This window comes from Zootoca vivipara, chromosome 7 (genome assembly GCF_963506605.1).
Source record: "Zootoca vivipara chromosome 7, rZooViv1.1, whole genome shotgun sequence".
NCBI classification, from domain to species: Eukaryota; Metazoa; Chordata; class Lepidosauria; order Squamata; family Lacertidae; genus Zootoca; species Zootoca vivipara.
This window is the reverse complement of record NC_083282.1, coordinates 84,326,474-84,348,658: the sequence shown is the minus strand read 5'-3', so window position 1 is coordinate 84,348,658 and position 22,185 is coordinate 84,326,474. Positions and strand designations below refer to the sequence as shown.

At 44.1% G+C, this 22,185-nt stretch overlaps 1 protein-coding gene across 1 annotated transcript in view; it reads right to left on the bottom strand.

Moving 5' to 3' along the window:
- Positions 1-1,423: 1,423 nt before the first annotated feature.
- Positions 1,424-22,185, bottom strand: part of PHACTR3 (phosphatase and actin regulator 3) — a 195,093-nt gene continuing 174,331 nt past the window's right edge. Inside the window, exons 10-14 of the mRNA XM_035123018.2 lie at positions 15,959-16,014; positions 8,196-8,257; positions 5,442-5,582; positions 3,573-3,649; positions 1,424-1,871 (exon numbers count right to left, since the gene is read on the bottom strand). Coding sequence (XP_034978909.1) covers positions 1,856-1,871; positions 3,573-3,649; positions 5,442-5,582; positions 8,196-8,257; positions 15,959-16,014 — 352 coding nt within the window. The 3' untranslated portion in view covers positions 1,424-1,855. The remainder of the gene's footprint in view (positions 1,872-3,572; positions 3,650-5,441; positions 5,583-8,195; positions 8,258-15,958; positions 16,015-22,185) is intronic.

The following is a 22,185-nucleotide window of genomic DNA, read 5'->3' as shown; positions in this document are numbered from 1 at the left end:
GATCTTCTGGTGCCACTTTTGAGGGTGTGCAGGGGAGAGGGAGAGGAAGTTCTGTTGTGTGTGGCTGCAGCATATGGCCCAGTAGTTCTCTGTGTGGATGATACTGTGCTCAGTCTTTAAATGTTCAGGGATTTTTTTTAAAAAAAGAGACTGTTGTTTTTACACTTTGTAACAAGCCATGAATTGGGAAGATCCATCATTAATACATCAAAAGGATTTTGTCGGCTGTGATTTCAATACATAGTATCCTGTAGGGATTTTTATTATTATTATTCATTTATTTTTGCACTGCAGTGCTCCCAATTAAAATAAATTGTGTGGAAGGAAAACAGAACTGTTCAGCAGGCACTTAAATGCACCATAAAATCTGTTGTTTTTAAAAGGAATGATTAGCCATCAATCACATTATTTAGGAAGGGAATTACTCGTGCACATAAAGACCAACATAGTTATTTAGTTGAACACTTGTCCTCCAGGGTGAGTAGCAGAGTGTCAAATAAAATTATTCCAGTAGATTAATTCAGTAAATGGTATGATTTTACAATATGTAAACCCCCCCCCCCCCCCCGCTTATTTTTCATGCCTTAACTCAGGCCAACCGGTAATGTATTGCGGTTGATCAGCTGTTTTTGTGGTCTCAAGCACATAGAAAAATTAGGAGATTCAATTAGTTTCTGGCTGGGTTGTATGTGCCTAGATGAGTCTGTTCCGAGGCTTGATTGGTCAGCGCACAAGGACTTGGAATGTGGCATGGCAATTGCTGCATGTTAGAGATTCCCAACTGCTTTGTGCAACGGAGCTGAATACCATAAGTGAGTTCAACTCAGTTTACACTGCTTTGGATTCCATGATAGAAAGTGAGATATAAAAGTACTAAAGGAAGGATTTTTTTCAGTAGCTACAAATTGCACCAGTGCCATCCCCTATTGAGACACTTCTTTATGTAGCTTGAGATCCTCTTCCAGGGAGACTTCATTTTAGATAATGGTCTAAAATCTGCTTAGAATTGTAGAGTTGGAAGGGACCACAAGGATCATCTAACCTGCTACAATGCAGGAATCTATTACCCCAATGCAGGGCTCAAACCCACGACCCCGAATTAAGAATCTCATGCTCTACTGATTGAGCTATCCCAGCAGTAATCATAGAATGGGAGAGATGGGAATGAAATGGGATACGATATTTTTCTTCTAAGTCCCCCCTCCCCAAACACCACCAAACATGGAAAGCCGTGGATCTGTTTTCTGCAGTAAGTAATCATTTAATTAAAGAAAATAATAATAACAGGAGTCCCCTCCCCCCCCCAAAAATGCCGCAGCTGTGTTTTGTTAGACATATATAAAAAAAGGAAAGAAACCATAATATAGTAAATCATTTTGTATAACATGAAATTAAGTGTTTTATACAAACTAATCGTGATAAGTTCCAGATGTCTTGTCACCATGATAATACTGAATGGCGATGTGCACCATGTCCTTTATGTCAGAGGCCTTGGAATGGTAAAAAAGCCTGTACATGCACAACATCTCCTTTCCCAAGATATGCTGCAATACAGTTTAATAACAAGTAACAAAGGAGAGCAATAGGTTCCTTTTTGATGATCTCGACAGTCATTTCCAGCTAATCCTCCCACCCAGCAGGTGTTGTTTGTAGCTCCGAGGCGAAGTCCGTCCTCTGCTATAGCTGCTCCCTTTAAAGTGTGTGCTGCAGAGACCAAATCTGCAGAGTCCCTTCTTGAACACGAAACATCAGCTTGTCATAGACTGAACCTCAAGGAAAGACCTTCATACTTTCCCTGATGCATGTTCAGTAGTGGTATCAAAAAAGTAGACAAATTCTTCTCAGAAGAAAACCTCTATGGCCTGTGGAATCTGCAGGTCGAAAAGAAGGAGGAGGGGACATTAGTGGCAATGACAGTTCTTCAAAATTATATCATAATAAAGAGTAATTTGTCAATAGACCATCATTTAGGGGTGTGAATTGACCATGAAGTGACAGACATTTTGGTTTCCCTTGAAATTGTTGACTAGTTTGGCCTCTTAACTTTGCTTAAGAGGCAAAAACCCCAAATTCACTTTGAATTTCATTGTAGGACACAAACCCTTGTAAACATATGTCACCTTCAGCCTGAGACATTTCACTTGCTTCTCTCAAGATCTCTTATGTATTTCCCTGGAGGAGAAACCTCCAAAGCATAGCTGCCAAGTTATCCCTTTTTTAAGGGATTTTCCCTTATGCTGAATAGGCTTCCTCGCGAGAAAAGGGAAAACTTGGCAGCTATGCTCCAAAGTCACATTGCATTTCATCGGAGGCAGAATTTTGGCAGCAACTCTAAAAATAGTCCTCCCCCCCCCAAAAAAAAATGATTCAACACTATTGGAATCAATAAAATGTGGCAAATATGAAACATTCAGGATCGTGCTGCCCTTAATATTCTTTTGATTGGTTTATTATGAGCAAACTGGCCAAACTGGCAATATTGCAAACATGGGTTGCAATTTGAAAACATCCATTTATGCCCTTTTAAAGGAATTGCGCATAATGCTGGAAGTATTTGCAGTTTTCATTGCTGCAGTTATCACACTTAGGTACTTGACCAGAACTCCATACTAGATTAAAAAGTTGCCCAAACAAGGGAATAGGCTCCAGATTCACAGGATATAATGGCTTAACCATTAGTATAATGTAAATCATAGCAAGTTACTACTTTGGAAATGCTGGTCGGTGTTCACCCAAATTAGGAGGATTGAGATTTACGTGCTCTAAAAGCTTTTCAAACCAACCTATACCTTAAATGGAAGATGACATGGAGCTGGAAATTTCACAAGTTGTTTATTATTATTATTATTATTATTATTATTATTATTATTATTATTATTATTATTATTATGCTAGCTTTGCACAGTACCTATTTTGAATCATCTGACCACTTTTTCAAGCAAGCAAAAGAAATAAATGTGCATCTTGAGAAAGGCAACCTGTTAGGGAAGATACTGTAGAGATCAATACATTTTTTTGGATTGCAGGAAGGATATAAGAACTGTTGCTTCCATGATGAATGGGAGTGACAGATGTCACTTGTGAATTGTGGTTAGGGAGATACATGCGAACACGGATGGGAGTATTGTCCTGATCTTTACTTACTCATTTTTGAGAAGGGGGAGTTTAAATTATTATAGGTCTTCCCGTTTGTTTTCTTTTTTTAAGGGGAGGATAATTAAGTTATACCTGAACTCTGAACCTGGTTGAAAGGCCTTTGCCACCTAACATTATTTCTTGTTGGCAGGGTCTTTCAGTTAATATTCTAAAATAGGTCTTCATTTTTTATTGTTATTATTTTTGTTGCTTCAGTTCTGTGCCACTAAGCCAAAGAATTTGAGTTTGCTACAAGGCAGCTTCCATGTGCATATAGTCCCAATTTGATGAGGAAGCAAGATAATTATTTTTTTAAGTGCATGTGCCCATTGCATTCCCCACCGCCCACCCCAATCTGGCTACTGGAGCTGTAACCACAGAACTTGAATGGCAAATTGATAAAAGTACTAATCAGTTGTTTGCAATAAGTAACCCACCTTGTCAAATGCTTGCTTGATGCATGCACCTCCATTTCGTTACTTTTGTACTCGTTTAGCTCTTTGCGAATGGCTGCCTAGAAAGTTCAAAGGAAAACAAAGTTAATTAACCTTTTAAAATCAGAAAGAAAGGGCATTAAAGAAAAATGCAAATCAAGAATCCAACATTGACTACAATCTGCTCCTTCTCAGTATAAAATCATAACAGTTGGAAGGGCAAAAGGAGGTCTGGTTTAACTCTTGCATAGAACGGTCCACTAGCTTTTGAGCTCCCAGGTCATCTGACTGCTTTGCCATGTGCTTACCTCAAATTGTGAGGGCCTGTTCAAATTCATAGCTTTGTTTGTGAATATGTATTTGTTTGATAAATTTCTACCAAGTGATGCTCATTCATCCAGGAGCACAGAAACATAGAAGGCTGCCTAATTCTGAATCAGATCATTGGCCCTGAGTGCTCACTAGAAGGACAGAGGCTCCAATACTTTGGCCACCTCATGAGAAGACTCCCTGGAAAAGACCCTGATGTTGGGAAAGATGGAGGGCACAAGGAGAAGGGGACAACAGAGGACGGGATGGTTGGACAGTGTTCTTGAAGCTACCAACATGAGTCTGACCAAACTGTGGGAGGCAGTGGAAGACAAGAGTGCCTGTCGTGCTCTGATCCATAGGGTCACGAAGAGTCAGACCTGAATAACAACAACAACCCCCTGATCAGGACAATGATTTTTTCCTTCTGCTTTAAGCAGATGAAACTTAAGGTCCCTAAGCTACCTATTAACAAGCCTTGTTAAAAATGCAAAACACAAATAATTCATGACATCTGCATGTAGGGAGAAAACAGTTTCGCTGTGTAAAAAAAGAGGAACATTGTGCCAGATTGCTGTGCAAAACTAAAAACAACAACAACTATACTGTAGAGATGCTCCTTCATTTGCCTCTTCATATGTGCAATTACATTCTCAAGCAATTCACTAGTCATGTTACCTGCTTTGCTATAGATTCACTTTGCTGTATGTGTGGATGGACACGAATTACTTGATTTCAAATATCTGTATGCCACTTCTAAAAAGTCAAAGTGCTTTGCAATTTCATTAAAACAAATCTTAAAACATAATTGGGATGTGCATCTTGAAAAATCATGGTGAAGTACATTCCAGTACCTTAATTTGGATTTCACCAGTTCAAGAAAGAACAGCAGCAAATAAATAATGCCCCTGCAAAAAAAATGCCCTTGCGTTTCTACACTGAAATGACTGAGTCACCCGGCTGTGCTGGCTCTATGTTGGATTGCCTTGTACTGCCATAGGTGGTTATGGAGCATGCTAAACACTTATATACTGGTTGAAGATCATAAGCTAAGCTTTATGGTAGATGCCCCAATCCTGCCAGGGACCATACTATGCAAGTAGACTATTACATGTATATTCCTACCTGGATGAAGAATTATAGGCACAAATGGGTGCTGTGCCCTTTATCCTCAGTGTGATCCTTTAGGGCTGCACATATCTAGAACTATCGCTAGGCATGTTAGTTTTCGCAATGTTTTCAAATGTTAGTTTAAAAACAGCAAATAGGGTCACATAATTAAAAGAGGTTTGTGGCACCTGAAAGATCAGCCTATTGATTATAAACTTGTTTACAGTTGTTAGGGAACCACAAGACAGTTTGTTGTTTTTGATGCAAGAAACTAACCGCTGGAAATTAGTGCAATGTGCAGTCTGTCCTTAAGTTATGTCTTACATCTGGATGCAATGCTTACATGACTGTTATATGGCTCGTCTAATGTAGAGAGTCATGCTGCATCAGTGGTATATCAAACAAACAAATGCAAATAGATGCACATCACAACAACTGCAAATAGGGCTGTACCTTATCAGCTGCTGAGAGCCTTGTCCATGGCTTGTCTGCTCGTCTGTCATAATCCTGTGCCTTTGCCACTTCCACATAATCACTGAATCGAATTAGGATTTTTCTGTCTCTTAATTCGTCAACTGTCGGTCTTTGATTAAGCTTTGAAAGGGAGAGGAAAGTCGCCATATAAATATTGCATGGTAATAAGACCGATTTTTCATCAGTTTCTTGCTCATTCCCATAATTGCATTTAGGAACATAAAGGGGAACTTGGTTTGTGTATTTGAAATCCAGGAAGTCCATCTTCACATGACAGAGATCCGGAACCTCAGGTCATTTACACAGGTGCAAATACTCAACTGCCATTGCTACTCTAGATTTGCATTGTTGTAACTGTGCAATATCTCTCTGCTGTAGTGCTATATTTATTTACTGCTTGGGAAATTTTCCTGTTCACACATTATATCAAGGAAACCCTTTCCCCAGCCTGCAACTTCAATGAGTAGTATGAAAGGGATCTACTTGTATGCAGGTGTACATGAGTAGGATTCCACCCGGATGATCCCTGATTGGCCAGGGTTCCTGCTGACATGGAGGAGCTCAATGAATGTAGGTCCCTTTCATCCTATCACCAAGGCAAAGGGGCTCTTATAGGCTTCTGGTTAGCCACTGTCTGACCCAGCAGCTTTCTCCTTGTTCAAATGCAATCCCACAGGAGGGAGGTTTGAATTTTCAGGCTACGTGCACACCATACACTTAAAGCACATGGCTCCCAGCAAATAATCCCGGGAATTGTAGCTTACGTGTTCACAGAGCTACAATTCCCAGCACCCTTAACAATCTACACGGAGGAATTCAGTGTCACGCTAAAACAAACCCTCTGTCAGCACAAATCTTTCACCTTGCCCAATGAAGTGGTCTCCTGTCTCCTCCCCCTACACAAGGTTGGCCAGAGGGCTTCTCCTGACACATCAAAGCCATGGGGGGGGGGGAGGTTGAAATGGGGGAAGAGCCCTATTTGGGCTTCTGCTAGTGAAACCGATTAATTGAATCTGGCTCCCAGCTCCCAGGATTCTTTGGAAGAAGTCATGTGTAAACAGTGTGTTACACAGTCTCATTTACAGGCTCCAGAGTAAACCAGCATTGACTTTCATTTTTGGTCCACGTGTCTTATGAATGAATCTTGGCGTTACTTTCTGAGAAAAGGTTTATAGGACCTCGTACCATTCATTTTTAACACCAGGCTATATTTAGAGCTATCTGCAAAGGATTTGTACATGTGCTCCCTCAGGGAATGAATGAACAAAACTCCCTCTGAGAATTATCCTAATGCTGGTAATTCTGGTTGCTGGCACAAAGGGGTTTTAAATATCCCGTTACCAGAAACCTACAACTCGACAAAGCTGAACTTGCAATACATATTTTTTATAAAGCACAAGCTAAATTCTGCAGGCTCTTTCCTGAGCTCCACAGCAGTTTGTCTGCACTCCCAGCACAAGGATTCAGCACTTTGTAAAGAAGTCTAGCTATCTTCCTCTCTTGTCTTGTTCTGCTGGCAACCAAAGACATTTCCCTGTAAACATTTCTCTCTGTTCATTAATTAAATTTATTGATTGTTACTTTGGGCTGTTTGTCATCTTGGTGCTGCTTTTAGTCTGGCAGTTGTGTTCTAATAATGGATTGTTGCCCTTTCGGCATGCTGGCTTCTTTGAGCAACTCCATTTTTAGAGTGGAAAAGCAGGGTATAAATGCAGCTAGCTACCCTTGGTTACATACACGGAGAGGTCAGCAAACTTATAAGCATAAAAAGCTTTGCACTGAGGAACATCATACAGGAATGTACACCTGCTACCATGAAGGGAGCCGGAGTACTGTGGGTTTCTCGCCACAGGGTGTGTGTCTGTGTCTGCATATGTATGTTAACAAAACTGTTTTGGTAGCAAAAAGTGAAGTGTGAAAGCAAATGGTCACCACTTAGCTGAGGGCATAATTTGCTTCCTTCAACTTGATGACTTTGCTTATCATACACATGATTTGCCAAGGGCAAACTATGACAGAGGAGGGGGCACTGCAAGGGCCAGCACCTGTTGGAATGCAACCCGTGCAAAAGCAAATCCTAGCCTGCAGCTCACCTGAGGTCTGTGGTAGATCCCCAGCTGCAATACAATGCTTTGTTGTCGCACCACAAATGGGGTTCCTGTGGAACATTGAACCTATGTTCCCACCTGTAGACCAACCAACCAAGACATCATTCCTTCTGATGCCTGGCTAACCTGTTTAAAAGTACACACAAGTCATGGGGCATCATCCAGACAAAGTTAGAGATGACCCAACCCAACTGAGGGCTTATCCACTCTTCCTCTTGCCCTGTTGATTCCCCCTGGCGAAAACTGCTCAATTGGCACAAATGACAGTTCCAGATTTCTTCTTGTTGATGTTTTCCCCCCTGGGAGAGGACTGGGAAAACCACTCAGACTTATGCTTTCTAAGCATGGGACAGGTGCAAGTGTGGACAAGCCCTGAAATGAGGGTTGGTCATGACCAACATGTTCTGCGATTACGATTCCATCATAAGCTACCTGGGGGTTAGGACTCTATTTGCAGGCGAGCCATCACCCTTATGCAGGCTTCAGTTGCTCAGACAACAGCCTGGGTTCCTGCTGCCATTTGTTATTCTCATGCTTGGCTACAGTAGGACCTGCTTACCAACCACGTGCAAAACATAGGACCAAGACAAGGAATATTTGAGTGAAGGAAGGGGGGGCACCTTACCTTTCTCGTCAGCCTCTGTTTGATCTCTCTCCTTTCTTCCTGTTCCGTTTGGTCATTCCTTTCTGCAGGAAAGATGAAGAGAGAGATGACTTTCCTCATCAAGACCAGCTGCGCTGCTGCTCTTCCTCTGTCCCTCTTCCCCCCCCCTCTCTCGGCTCACCACACAGTCCACCTTGCCTGGTGCCCTGCCAAAACCATCACACTCCTTCGCAGCAGGGTTACACAGATGTCAGTGTCAAGCTCTTCCCCTGGCAGCCACTTAAAGCGGGCTTCGGCAAACACGAAGCAGCCAATCCCGTCCCCCCGGTTAGCACAACGAGGATTGTTTTCAGAGGGGGAAATCGATGGACTTTTTAGAAGTCTAAATGATCGCTTTGCAATGCCACATCTCTGTCTGAGTCATCCGTGCTGCCCTTACGAGCTGGAACATTGTATAGCAGCCCTGCTTCAGGGAACACACGTTCCTTGTACTCTAAACTCTGCCAGGCTCCCGTAATTTTGTTGATTAATTTATAACAATAGCCAGCAATCAACTCCCACGCATTCCTTTGCCTTCTAATATTCCGCTTGTGCCAATCTTATTATAGATCCTTTTAATATTCCATGTGGCGGGAAGGGAGGGAGGGGCGGCTGGCTGGTTGGCTGGCTGGTCTGTTCCCTTTTCTTAAATTATTATTTTATTTTCCCATAGTGATGCTCTCTTCTACCCCTCCGCCTGTTTCACTCGTGCACACCGTAAATGATTAGTATTCAAGCTGCGATAACTCCTACACGCTGGTGCTAAAAATAGGAACGGCTGCTGTAGCATTGTGTGGAATATATCCTCAGCCTTGGGATATGACTTAATGCATCTCTTTCTTTCTCTTTCTCTCTCTCTCTCTCCATCCCCCGATTCTATTTCAAGGGCTGTCTGTTGCTAAATTAAGACGTGCGCCCGTGACCTGTAAGGAACAGGGAATCTACGGGAAAGGTCTCTAACCGTTTTTTTCTCAGAAAAAGGGAGAAAAGAAGAAGGGAAAGGGAGATAATTGAATTGTGGGGAATCCTGATTTGCACATGATAACCTCAACCTGCTGGGGAAGGGGGCATTTTCTGCATTAAACCAGAGGAATGATTTTGCATCCTTCAATAAGCGTTGAAGATGCTGCTTGCTTGGGGGGGGGGGCACAGCGCGAGGAAGGTATTTTTAGATTCCAGTTCTCTATTTATGCCATTGACTGAACACTTTGAAAAGAAGCAGCCACATGGAGCTATTTATGGAAGGATAGTAGCTGCAAGCACACACGTTGTAACCAGAGAGCCAGCAATCTTTGCAGTCACAAGAAAAAGCAGCTTAGGCTGGATCTTAAAGACGGAATTGTGAGAATCTTCAGCGGGGTTGTTTATTTCTGCTTAGGTGGCCGCCGTGTAAGGTTTGTGTGTAACGCAATACGGGCTGGAAGGGAGGGGGACAATGTTACAAAATGATTGCAAGATACCCGGAGGGCATCATTAGGACACCTGTTCCAAATACAATTAATTTAGCCAAATCTGTCGTTACCTGTCAAAAATATATATAAATCAGAAAATGCATAAAAAGCTTTCCAAGAGGAAGAATCTGTGCTCCATTTTGGTAGTGGGAAGTGATAGGGCTGGAGAGGGTTAGGAAATCACGCCCCTGCCCTAATCCTGTGTGCACAGAGGGTGATTGGTTGCCCCGAGGGAAATGCACTCTGCACATGCTCAAAGGCAATGTGCCTTTTCAATGTCCAAGCAAGTGGGGGGGAAGCCCTGGCTCAAGTTAAGCACTGGAAAGGATGCAAAGGGACATACTACTTCAGATGAGGGGTTGGCTCTGTCTTTCACATCCGCTTTACTGGGGTCTCCACGGGGTACAAAGTTGCATACGGCTGAATGATGAAATCAAGTGTCTTGGCCAGATCAAGCAGATTCCCACACCATTGCCACCCAAGGAAGGGTGGCAACAGTGTGGGAACATGCAAATTTTCATCTCAGGCATTGGTGGAGTGGCAATGGATCCAGCCACAGGGAGGCAGAAATACCAGCAGAGCATGAGGTTCTTAATCTCAGGGTCATGGGTTCAAGCCCCACATTGGGCAAAGGGATTCCTGCTTTGAAGGGGGTTGGATCTGATGACTCTCACAGTCCCTTCCAACTCTACAATTCTATGATTCTATGAGTCTCTGAATCAGGGCTTTTTTCTAGCTAGAAATCACCTGAGCTCAGTTCCAGCACCTCTCAGGTGTGCTGCACTGCCATTCTAAGAGAACAAGGAAGGCATTCATGGTGAGTTCCGGCACCTCTTTTTCTAGAAAAATAGCACTGCTGCGAATCCATATTTAGTCTGGACCGGCTAACTGAATGTAAACTCCCTCAAAGTGCATCTGTTCTTGCCCAAAATCAAGCAGTTGTTTGCCAGTTGGTCTTTGCTAGGAAGAGGAATGTTACTGGATGGTGCATTAGGACAGGTATTTATATTATCATAATGTTAGACTACAATGGAGTGGAAACGAATGGGCTCTGTAACAGCAGCCTGGCAGTCGGCTTTGACTGCCCTTCGATCCATTAATTATTAAGTGTCTGGCTTGAGGCCCGTCCGTCTTAATGAGACAAACTCCTCCAGCCATACAGTGCCAAACACAAGAGTGTAATTTACACCCTTTCCCTTGACAAGGTTTCTAAATTAGCCGTGACACCGAAACAATCGCCAGGGTAAGCCTGGATCGAGTCATGTTACATTCAGATGGAAGAAGAAACCACTTGAATAGGAACGTCGCTCGCAGAAAGGAACCGGAGAACTCTTTGTGAATGTTTGGACCTATGTTTGGGTTAGAAGAAACTGTCACTGCGGACGTCATTCCGACAGCCGTGGCCTATCCTCTGCTGCCTGGCCACAACAGCAGTTATCCATCAAGCCAATGGAGGGATGATTCTTCTGGTGGTGCTGAGATGGGCTATGTGGAGATCTCAAAGAGGGAATTGGGGAGGACTTGACTTCAGTGGTAGAGCACAAAGTTTGCAGAAGATCCCAAGTTCATTCCAGTAGGAAGAGATGGGGAAGAACTGGCCACAGACCACTGCTGTAGTCAGGGGAGATAACCCTGGGTGAGAGGGCAAACATAAGGCAGCTTTGCATGTCCCTATTCCAGAGATGGGCTTAGCCTGGACTAGAAATGGGTTTTTTAGTGTTGCAGCTCCAGCTCTCTGGAATCAATGACAAGCCCAAATCAGACAGGCACCTAGCGTGATAATGTTTAGGTGCCTGCTGATGACATTTTTGCTTAAGAAGAATTCCCCAGTCAATTGTGGAAGGTCAATTTTATATCTGATGAAATTGTTTCATTGTTTTTAGAGTTTAGAGCTTGTGTTTCGGCGTTTTATTCTGTTTTTATGTCCCATGATGTGAAATATGCACGACTGCATGGATCGTCAGTGATAAATGGGAATGTTTCTACACTGAAAAAAATTGCAGCAAATAGTAGATAATCCCCCCTAAATACCCTCCAAAAGGAGAAGAAGAATCTTTTGTATCCTAGGTTAGGCTCAATGAAAGGGATAATAGCTACGATGTCTCTCGCTAAGTACACTACTGATATTATTCTGAAACTCTGTGCTGGGACCTGAACAGAACAACAAAAAAGTCTTTCTGTGTGTGTGTGAATAGTGAGTTCACCATTCAAAATACCAGTCCAGAGCTTTAGTACATTAGTCTGGAGCTTCAAGCTCTACCAATTGTGCTATCCCAGCTTGGTAATAGTAGCAAGTTATCCCAGCTTGGTAGTGTAGTAAGACTTAGGAATCGCTGTGAGCAACAATAAAGTCAGTCTGGATATGTGCTAGTGACTCCATGTAAACAATCCTAAACTTCCCATGTGAAGAAAGGTAGCAGTAAGAAAAACGTTTGTTGCCACTGATGAACAAAAAATGGGACCAAGTGGGGAAACTTTTTTTTTAAGTGCAGGATTGTTCTGTCAGGAGCAGCAAACATGGCGCCCTCCAGAAGTTATAGACTGCAACTCCCATCAGCTCCAGCCAGTGTGACCAATGGTCAGGGATGATGGGAGTTGTAGTTCAAAACCTACTGAGGGCATCTCCTGCTTGGCTACGCCTGGTTTATATCATATGACAATAGGAGAAAAATTGTCCCAATGTCTTACAAGCAACCTGGGGGGGGGGGGAATCTAAACGTGCTCATTAATAGTTTGCAAGGCAAAACACTAGTGCAACAATCACTTGTAAACCAAGAGAAGACTCTCTGGTCCTCAAAAAACACATCCAGGTATTTTTATTGCATGGTTGTGCAGGATGAAGTCTCCTGAAACATTTTCTGTGAAGGTTGTTGGGGGCAGGGGTTTTTTTTGTTTTGTTTTTCTCCAGTGGCAGAAGCGAAGCATTTCCTGGTCTCTCCAGTTACAACCACCACTTTCCCAGTGGAGATTTGCATGAGGGCCGCAGGCAATCTTGTACCCTCTGCACTCATGGAAAATATCGCAGCAGCTGTAAGCAAAAGTGTCCCATGTCCCTGGAGAGGTTCAGGTTGCTCCAGCTGACAAATGGCAAATATCTGAACCATTCCAAAATAAAGGCAGAGAGTGGGGGGTTAATGGAGAAGCATTTGGTAACCACACCTTGCACAGCTCTCGCAAGAAGACTACCAGTGTGAGTGCTCGAAAGAGCCTTGGAGGCTTCTATGGTTTGCATTTGATGCCTCAAAGGAGCATCGTGCCCAGCCCTGCTCGCCGGTGAGAGCTCCATTATTGCTGATTTGTTTGCACGAGAAAACGCCCCGGTCCTGCTCTCTCAAGAATCAACAGCTCCCCACTGCAACTTGTGTGGGACACAGCTAACTTGGAATAGGAGAATAAGAAGCAGCCGTCTACCAAGCCTTAAGCACTTGTCCATCTACCAGAGTAATGTCAGCTCAACAGACAGCAGCACTCCAAAGACTCAGGCATTGATCTTTCCTATCACTTGCCCCATGGACTGCAAGAAGATCAAACCTATCCATTCTGAAGGAAATCAGCCCTGAGTGCTCACTGGAAGGACAAATCATGAAGCTGAGGCTCCAATACTTTGGCCACCTCTTGAGAAGAGAAGAATCCTTGAAAAAGACCCTGATGTTGGGAAAGATTGAGGGCACTAGGAGAAGGGGACGACAGAGGACGAGATGGTTGGACAGTGTTCTCGAAGCTACGAACATGAGTTTGACCAAACTGCGGGAGGCAGTGGAAGACAGGAGTGCCTGGAGTGCTCTGGTCCATGGGGTCACGAAGAGTCGAACACGACTAAACGACTAAACAACAACAACAACATCACTTGCCCCTTTTGACTGAGTTTGAAGCTGGGACCTTTTGCATGCAAAGCAGGTGTCCTACTACTGAGCTGTAGTCACTCCCCTGATATGAGAATATAATATGATGCTGTCGATCGAGTCAGACCAGAGGCATCTCCTGACCCCACTATCCGATACCTTTCTCAGAACTTGCTCCTTTAACAGCTTCCCTCTTGCCTGATTTGCAGTTGTCAGCCAGGCCACCCCATTTGCCCATCTGCCTGGTGGCCCATCTTCCTGGTTGATGGGAACGGGAATTTTGATTTTTAAAGGGAAAATAAATTCGATTTAGCCGCCAGATTTCCCTTGGGAGGAAATCCAGAGGAAGTCCAGGAGGATGGGCTCGCTTTAATCTGCAAAGGACATCCCATTAATGTCCCCCTTCCTTTTTGCTTATCTTTCTTTTGGTTCAAATCGCGTCCTCCACCTCTCACCCTGCACTCATCTCAATATATCAAGAGAAGGAAATGTGAAAGCTAGTCACCCTGATCCCTGAAAGGGCAGCCTATGTGCAGAAGCAGACTGCAACGCACAAATTGCTTTGCAGAATGCAATCTCTGTGAGTGCGCACGTGCACACACACACACAAAGTGCGCAATGCACTGGAGAGAGCACTTTGCCAGAGCAGACCTTTGCACATGTTTCCCACTGGATAAGTTGTCATAGTCAACTCTGCTGGTGTCTACCTTTCATTTTGGGTGTGAATCTTGGCTTCCTTCTCCACTTTTCTCCTAGCAACTAGCACCATTAGTACAACCATATGTGCAGGAGAGAAGGCCCATGAGCAAAGTTGTGCACACACATTGAATTGCTGTGTGCGAGGATCTGTCGATCAGAGTAGCTTACAGATCAGAGACAGACTTAATGGCTAAGTGGATGTACCCAGAGATTTTGATCACTTTGGAGCACTTTGGTGCGTCCGAAGCATTCCATGCACAGTTCCTCTTCCAACAAACCTTCAAGTTAGGCCACTGTTGTGATCCTCATCTTGCAGATGGGAGAATGGGGGTTGAAAGTAAGTGGCATGCCTAAGGCTGTCTAGCTAGTTCGTGGCAGAGGCAGGATTCCAACAAGCACCTGCATGAAACCAGCGGCAGGATTCAGACAAGTCATGAGTGGCCGGATCCTATGCAAATATACTCAAAAGTCCAACTGACTGAATAGGATTTTCTTCCAAGTACATCTGTGCAGGAGTGCAGCCTAATCCTCTCTGTCTTAAATCTGTAAATTATTTGCAACCTCTCTCATTGTTTCTTGAGCTCAGGAAGATAAGGAAATGATGACAGCCTTGACCTTAGGGGTAGGGTGACGCATGAATCTCTACATGCCTTAAATCAGCTTATTAGCACCCCTCTTTCCTATGTTGTTGTTTAGTCGTTTAGTCGTGTCCGACTCTTCGTGACCCCATGGACCATAGCACACCAGGCACTCCTGTCTTGCACTGCCTCCCGCAGTTTGGTCAAACTCTTTCCTATAGTGTACATTTTCTACAGTGATAACCAAAACTGCTGATGTGTGCAGACTCTTCAGTGAAATTATTAGTGAAATTTCACTAACATCGTACAGATTCTTTTTAAAAAATAATAATCTTCTGACCGATTTTACCAAGCAGGGCTCCCTGAATTGGCCCCAGTTTTGTTTCAGGTGAAATTCAGTGGCAATGTTGCAGAACATACACAATTAAGATGCACTAATTTGATTTTCGTGGTTTTAATTCATAGTTTGCGCTGACATAGAAAGGTCAGGGTGTTCCACAACCAATTCGCTTGCCAGAAAACTCATTCGTCCGCATGAATGCCCCCTGCTTTTCTTTTTAGAAGTGATGAGTTGCAGTTTGGGGTATACTTGGTTTCTCTTTGTTAAAACACACCCATAACCCCCCCCCTATTAAACCCAGGACATGATTACACAGAGTCGGAGGAGGAGAAATTCAATTTTTCTAACAAATTTTAAACAGGACACTACAAATTATTTTTGAAATCAGGAGACATGGCTGCAAATGTCTGCAACAGATCCTGTGACTTCCCTTGGGCAAATGATTTATCTCTCAGCCTCAGTTTCCCACTAGTAAAATGGGAACAACTGCGGCGTACTTCACAGGGCTGTTGTGAGAGCAAGCAATATGAAGATCCCAAAACACTTCTGGATTTATTATATCTATCTTCTACTACTGATTTATGGCTGTGTTCACACAAACTGTGCATTATTTAACAGCGATCCTCATCTACATTCCAAATGAGTAGATCTACATTTGAAGAGCAAATATCCTACTGGTTAACAGTCCAGCAGCCTTCTAGAGATCCAAACCAGACAAGGGGACATGGCATTGCCTACCTGCCCTGTTTCAATGGGGAACAATTACTGTATTTCCCCCTGTGTTAAGAACAGAAGCATCATTTTACCATTTAGAGAAAAGGAATCAATTACTTACGTTTCAAAATATTTCTTCTTTCTAGTTCCTCAACAGCAGGTCTTTGGCTCAGTCGCCTGCGGAAGAAAACCAAGATCACGTTTTGCACCATTGTCTGTTTGTTGTTTTTGTTTTGCCAAAGTCCACTTTGTCCCGAGACCCAGAGAGCTGGCTTGTGGGTCAGATGATCATGAGACGTAATCAAAGGCATGAGATCGGCTGCCCTTGGAGACTTTCCCCTCTTCCATCCCCAAGGCCAGCTTCTGCTTCCTGAGAGAGAAAAGTTCTCTTGCTAGCAGATGCTCCTTTTCTCTAAGGTTTGTCCCACTAACACATATTCTTCTTTGCTCGTTCTCGGTGAAAACACTCAGCGAATGCCACAACTCTCACAGAGATGCTCTCAGAAGCAACTGTATCCTGAAAGCACTTCTGCTGGGAATTGCTGAAAGATTCTCCAAAAGCCAGAAGAACTCCCTTTTCGTTTTTGCCTAGCAACGATGCACCCTGACAGCATTTAGTCTTGGTAGAAAATAGCGAGACTTGTGTGTGCAGGTGGTTCCCTGATCAGAGCTGTGACAGGCAGCCTGCAAGCGGACTGCATCTAATAGTGCTCTCTCGCTCGCTCTTGCTCTCTTTAAGGCATCACGACAAAGCAGCCACTCAAAGCCTGGTGCTTCTCCCCCCTCCCTTTACAAGAGCTGTCTCGGGATTGACTCTGCGAGATCAGATGATCCCAGCTACAACCATCTCGGATCCTGCATCCCAAATGAGACTTCCCTCCCCGAGATGCACGCTTGCTAATATCTGCCTTGGAAATCTCTCACAGAGTAATTGACCGCCCCCGCACTCGGGCAGGCATTTATAGATTGGCTGGCTTTCGAATCGCAAGCCTGTGGGTGTCGCCAGTACGGAAATAAAATAAATAAATATACGAAATCCAGAAAAGGAAAAGCAGAGAGTTGAGAACATGTGCACGGATTTCATAAAAAAGATTTTTTTAAAATTCTTTCTCCCATCTGTTTCCTTTGCAAAAAGATATTCAATATTTGATATTTTCCCTCTCCCCCTCTCGCCTTTATTTTTTGCTTCCTGTCAAAATACATTTGCAAGCAGCGCTACCACCGATTAAGTGAATAAATAAAGGGAAATGGTATCAGGGGGCATTTAGGGATGGGGTGAAATTCACTTGAGCTTGCACTGAAAGGCTAACCTCACCCAATTCATACTTTCCAAAACAATACAGGAACCAAAACTCAGCCATCCTTTGATATCGGCACGTCCCTGAATTTTGTAATGCAGTTCTCCAGCCAAGTAATATGTATATTTAAAGGAGGGGGGGTGGATACTGGGTAAAGAGCGTATATTAGTGAGAATAGCATGCAGATTTTAGGGGACATGTGGAGAACTCAATTTAGGATTGGAATTGGACAGGTCCGCCCATCCCTCGTGGCATCACAGAAGGAACTTTGTCAAGGCCACAGATTATCTGGGGTTGAAAGTGGAACAGAAAGCAATATTGTGATACTCAACACTGGCACAGTTTATGTAGCATATTTCAGTAATTTCCACATACTCGGGGCCAAAGTGCACAAGATGTTAAACGTGTGCAGTACAATTGTGTCTCTTGATTGGGGGTTGTTCCAGGAACAGTGCATAAAAAACATGTAGACTCCAGCAACCCCTGTGTGAGCATCCTTACCTTTCCGGACTTGTATGCAGAGCAGCCCTTGCCCTCCCAAGGAAGGGAGAGAGCTTTAGGGTTATCTGCCTCGCTGGCTGGGCTCTGGGCTGCTCTTGTGAGATCTTGCAGGGGTGTCCCAAGTTCCTGCAAGGTCTCGTGAGAGCAACCCAGAGCGACAGCTTAAAAGCTCTTTATAGGCCAGGAAAACCCTGCACAACGAGGGTTTTTAAGCCTTGTGTGCTTCCCACCAGCAGGTAAGGTTGACAACACGCATGTTAAATGTGCATTTATCTTACTGTACAATTGTTTAATATGCATGCTGGGTGTCCTTTAAATATCAGCTGTAGGGGGCAAGCGCAGCTCACGGGGAAGGGGTGCTGTTTATTTCCATTTATGAATTGCTTCCTATAAAATATCTCAAAGCAATTTAACCCCTGACCACATATTTCATGCCACTCGCTTACATGCCTTTAACATTACATGCAGCTTGACCTCTGATCAACCCTCTGAGGCACACCAGTGTTATTACCCCACTTGGCAGATTGGGGTCTGGGACAAAGACCTTGTGGCTATGTCAGTCTGCAGTGGAGTTAAGGGAGCTATATACTATTACACTGTTCAGGACAGAGTGAAGTTTCTCTTCCGATGTACTGTGGCTCTAGTCAAACCCCCCCAAATTCCTTTTCGATTTGAATGGGGTTATTGTGGTGCTCTTGCTAGGGTGAGTCCACTCTTGCCCCTGTCTGACCTGGCTGCCTTGTTTCATTTCAGTGGAGGAAGACAGTAGTTCTGCACACATAAAGGGTGTGTGAATGAATGAATAGGGAACCCCAACTGCACAGGAGTGAGCATGGAGGAACTCTGAATTGGAAATGTGTGTATATTTAGATGCATTTGCTCCAGAGTAAATGAGAGTCAAGCCAGAGCAAAGAGTGGCTGATTCATCTTCAGATAAGATGGGCTCACTCGGTAGAACACAATACTCTTAAACTCAGGGTCAAGGGTTCGAGCCCCACTTTGGGGGAAAGATTCCTGCAATGCACAGGGTTGGACTAAATGACACTCGTGGCCCCTTCCAGTTCTATGATTCTGTGCCTGTATATACATCTATGGCATGGGTTGGCAAACTAAGGCCCAGGGGCCGGATCCGGCCCAATCGCCTTCTAAATCCGGCCCATGGACGGTCCGGGAATCAGCATGTTTTTACATGGGTAGAATGTGTGCTTTTATTTAAAATGCATCTCTGGGTTATTTGTGGGGCATAGGAATTCGTTCTTCCCCACCCCCAAAAAATAGTCCGGCCCCCCACAAGGTCTGAGGGTCCTGGCTGAAAAAGTTTGCTGGCCCCTGATCTATGGATTCATCTGTATACACTTGAACCTCATACATACAGCCATGTTTATCGCTTGAAGACCGCAACATCCAGCAGTGACTAGAGACGGGGTGGGCGGGAGTCAGGGTTTCTCTTCATCCACATCAATTTCACATGTGTTCATTCATAAATGTGTGTTGTTTTTTGTTTTAAAGTATTCCATATGCACAGGAGTGACCTCTTGCTACAACAACTGTCCTTAGCTTATCCTGTGTCCTGATTGGGGCTAACAATAATAAATATAATAATTTTTTATTTATACCCCACCCTCCCCAGTCAAAACCGGGCTCAGGGCGGCTGACACCAGTAAAGTTACAATAAGACGTAAAAGAAAGAAAAACAATTAATTAAAATACAGGTTAAAATACAGTTAAAATTTTAAATTTTAAAAAGCTGCCTCATTTTAAAGTAGCCCAAATCAAAACCATAAGGGAGGAAAACATAGGGGTCAGACTGAGTCCAGCCCAAAGGCCAGGCGGAACAGCTCCGTCTTGCAGGCCCTGCGGAAAGATGTCAAATCCTGCAGGGCCCTGGTCTCCTGTGAGAGAGCGTTCCACCAAGTCGGGGCCAATAATGAAGAGGCCCTGGCCCTAGTTGAGACCAGTCTAACCACCTTATGGCTCGGGATCTCCCAAATGTTGTTATTTGTGGACCTTAAGGTGCTCCGCGGGGAATACCAGGAGAGGCGGTCCCGTAGGTACGAGGGTCCTAAGCTGCATAGGCCTTTAAAGGTCAAAACCAGCACGTTAAATCTGATCCTGTACCGGGAGCCAGTACAGCTGGTAGAGCGCTGGATGAATGTGGTTCCATGGCAGGGACCCCGTAAGGAGCCTCGCCGCGGCATTCTGCACCTGCTGGAGTTTCTGGGTCAGCTTCAAGGGGAGTCCACACGTCGCCTTCAACAAGTGTGCAAGCTATGTACACAAATAGTTGGGCTATACACTCATACACAAGTAACATTTGATGAGTGCATACACTGTGTACAAGGGTACACAAGAGCTGAGCTGTACAAATCTACACGTTTATACTCTTTCACACAAATGCTTGTACATGTGTAGAGACAGTTTATTACCTGTATTCAGTGTAATGTGTGAACAAGCATAGAGTCTTGACAACATTACATCTACCCCTGTTCCTTATCAAAAGCTGACTCTGTCAAAAGCAAGGAAATGAAGACAAAAAGCTTATTGGTGCACAAAAATACAATTTATCAGACCCTGTGTATTTCAGTTAAGATCTTTGTCAGCACCACTTTAAGACTCAAATACATTTTCCAGTGCTCTGTCGCACCATTATCTCCTAGAGCAGCAGTTCTCAGTCTCTCCCACCAACCACCCATGGACTACCTGACACTTCTTGTGGGTCTTGACAAACTGCTTAATAATAAACATAATTTTGTCTCTACAAATCGAAGCGGACAACACATATTGTAATAGCACCTTTTCTTCACCATTGGTGCCATCGTCAAAATCACTGCCGTATTATGAAAACCCAACCAGGGCCCTGTTCACCCATTGGATAAATCCAACCTGGGTTAAAACCATTTCACATGCTGCCATCAAGAACAAAATATAAACCAAGTGTGAGGCCAAGGATAGATATTCTTGACCAGGCATCCCCAAACTGTGGCCCTCCAGATGTTTTGGCCTACAACTCCCATGATCCCTAGCTAACAGGACCAGTGGTTGGGGAAGATGGGAATTGTAGTCCAAAACATCTGGAGGGCTGAAGTTTGGGATGCCTGTTCTTGACTCCTCCAAACCTTCCAAAGACCACCTGAGTGGAGATCAGAATTGTCGTCTGAAAACCTCCAATGCAAGAGATTTCCACTCCTTTTGTTCCTTCCCTGGCACCTTCCCTTCTTTTTTTTCTTTTACATGTGCAAGACATTAGTGTGTGTGTGTGTGTGTGTGTGTGTGTGTCAGCCTAAGGATGAGGACCTCGACATAGGACAGTGATTTCTGGTGGCAGCCCTCTGATTGTTCTTGTAATGTTTACTTACATCCCAAGGAGTTGGGATTTCAGTTCATATTGTTTCAGCTCTCCAAGGATCTTTCAGAATTCAATTCCCAGAGCTTTGTTGCAGAGATTAACATGCTTTGCACAATCTCCGAAAGCAAACAGTGACATACACTCTGAGCTTATCTCCAAATCAAAGGGCCCCGCGACCTGCTGTTCACATTCCCCCTCCCTTGGCCCATATTAAACCATCGCTCCCAGTCTGCATAGGTGCTCCCGGAAGCTGTACATTAGATTACAAAGGATATGTAAACAGGACTGGGCAGGGGGAGGAGGGGACGCTGGCGAGGAGGGGGATTAAATGCCCATCTAAGAATATGACAGAGATAAAAGCAGTACTCGGAGTGCTTATGAATATTTAGGCTCTGCGTGTTTACATGCAGACTGTAGTAAGCCTCGGGATTTCTCATCTTGAAACCCAGCCAGTCCTGATTGTTTCTGCACACACAAGGTATACACAACATATGTGCAAAGCATATGACAAAATGCCCTACAGAAGATGTATATCTCCCTTATCTCTCCCCCTTCTTTTCCAGAACCCTCAAAAACCACCTACGAAACACTAAAGAGGCAAAATAGGCTGTTTCCCTCCATTTGAAAATGCAAAGAATTAAACCCTCCCCCCTTTCTCCTATCCTGCCAGCAAATCCCCTTTGGCACAGAGGTTCCCAAGGCTGGGATTTGACATTTATAAACATGTCTGCGCATGCTAATTCCAAAATCACAATTACTCAAATGGCCATGGCAGAAGGCAAATGCAAAAGGCCAGTTTATTGTCTCTGTGGTCACTACATCATAGGGAGACACCCCTTTCTTGGAGTAAATATGGGATCAAGGCTAGTCTATATGGGTGTTTGGGGAAGATTCACAGCTCTGTAGGAGACTGCATGCTTTGCAAGCAGAAAACCCCAGGTTCTGTCCTAGGCAGGACTGTGAAAGCTTTGAAACTTTGCTCTCCATCAGAAAAGACAACAGCAAGCTAGAGGAACAGAAGACCTGACTTCCTATACCAGGGCTGGCCCTATCGTCAGGCAGAATGAGGCAGCCGCCTCAGGCAGCTGGATGCAAGTGCCATGAAACCACACAGCAGGTGCAGATGAAAGCAGCCTGCCTGGGAACCTTTCTAAGTAACATAGATGCCATGAGCTTCTTGTTTTAAGTGTAGGCACCAGGCTG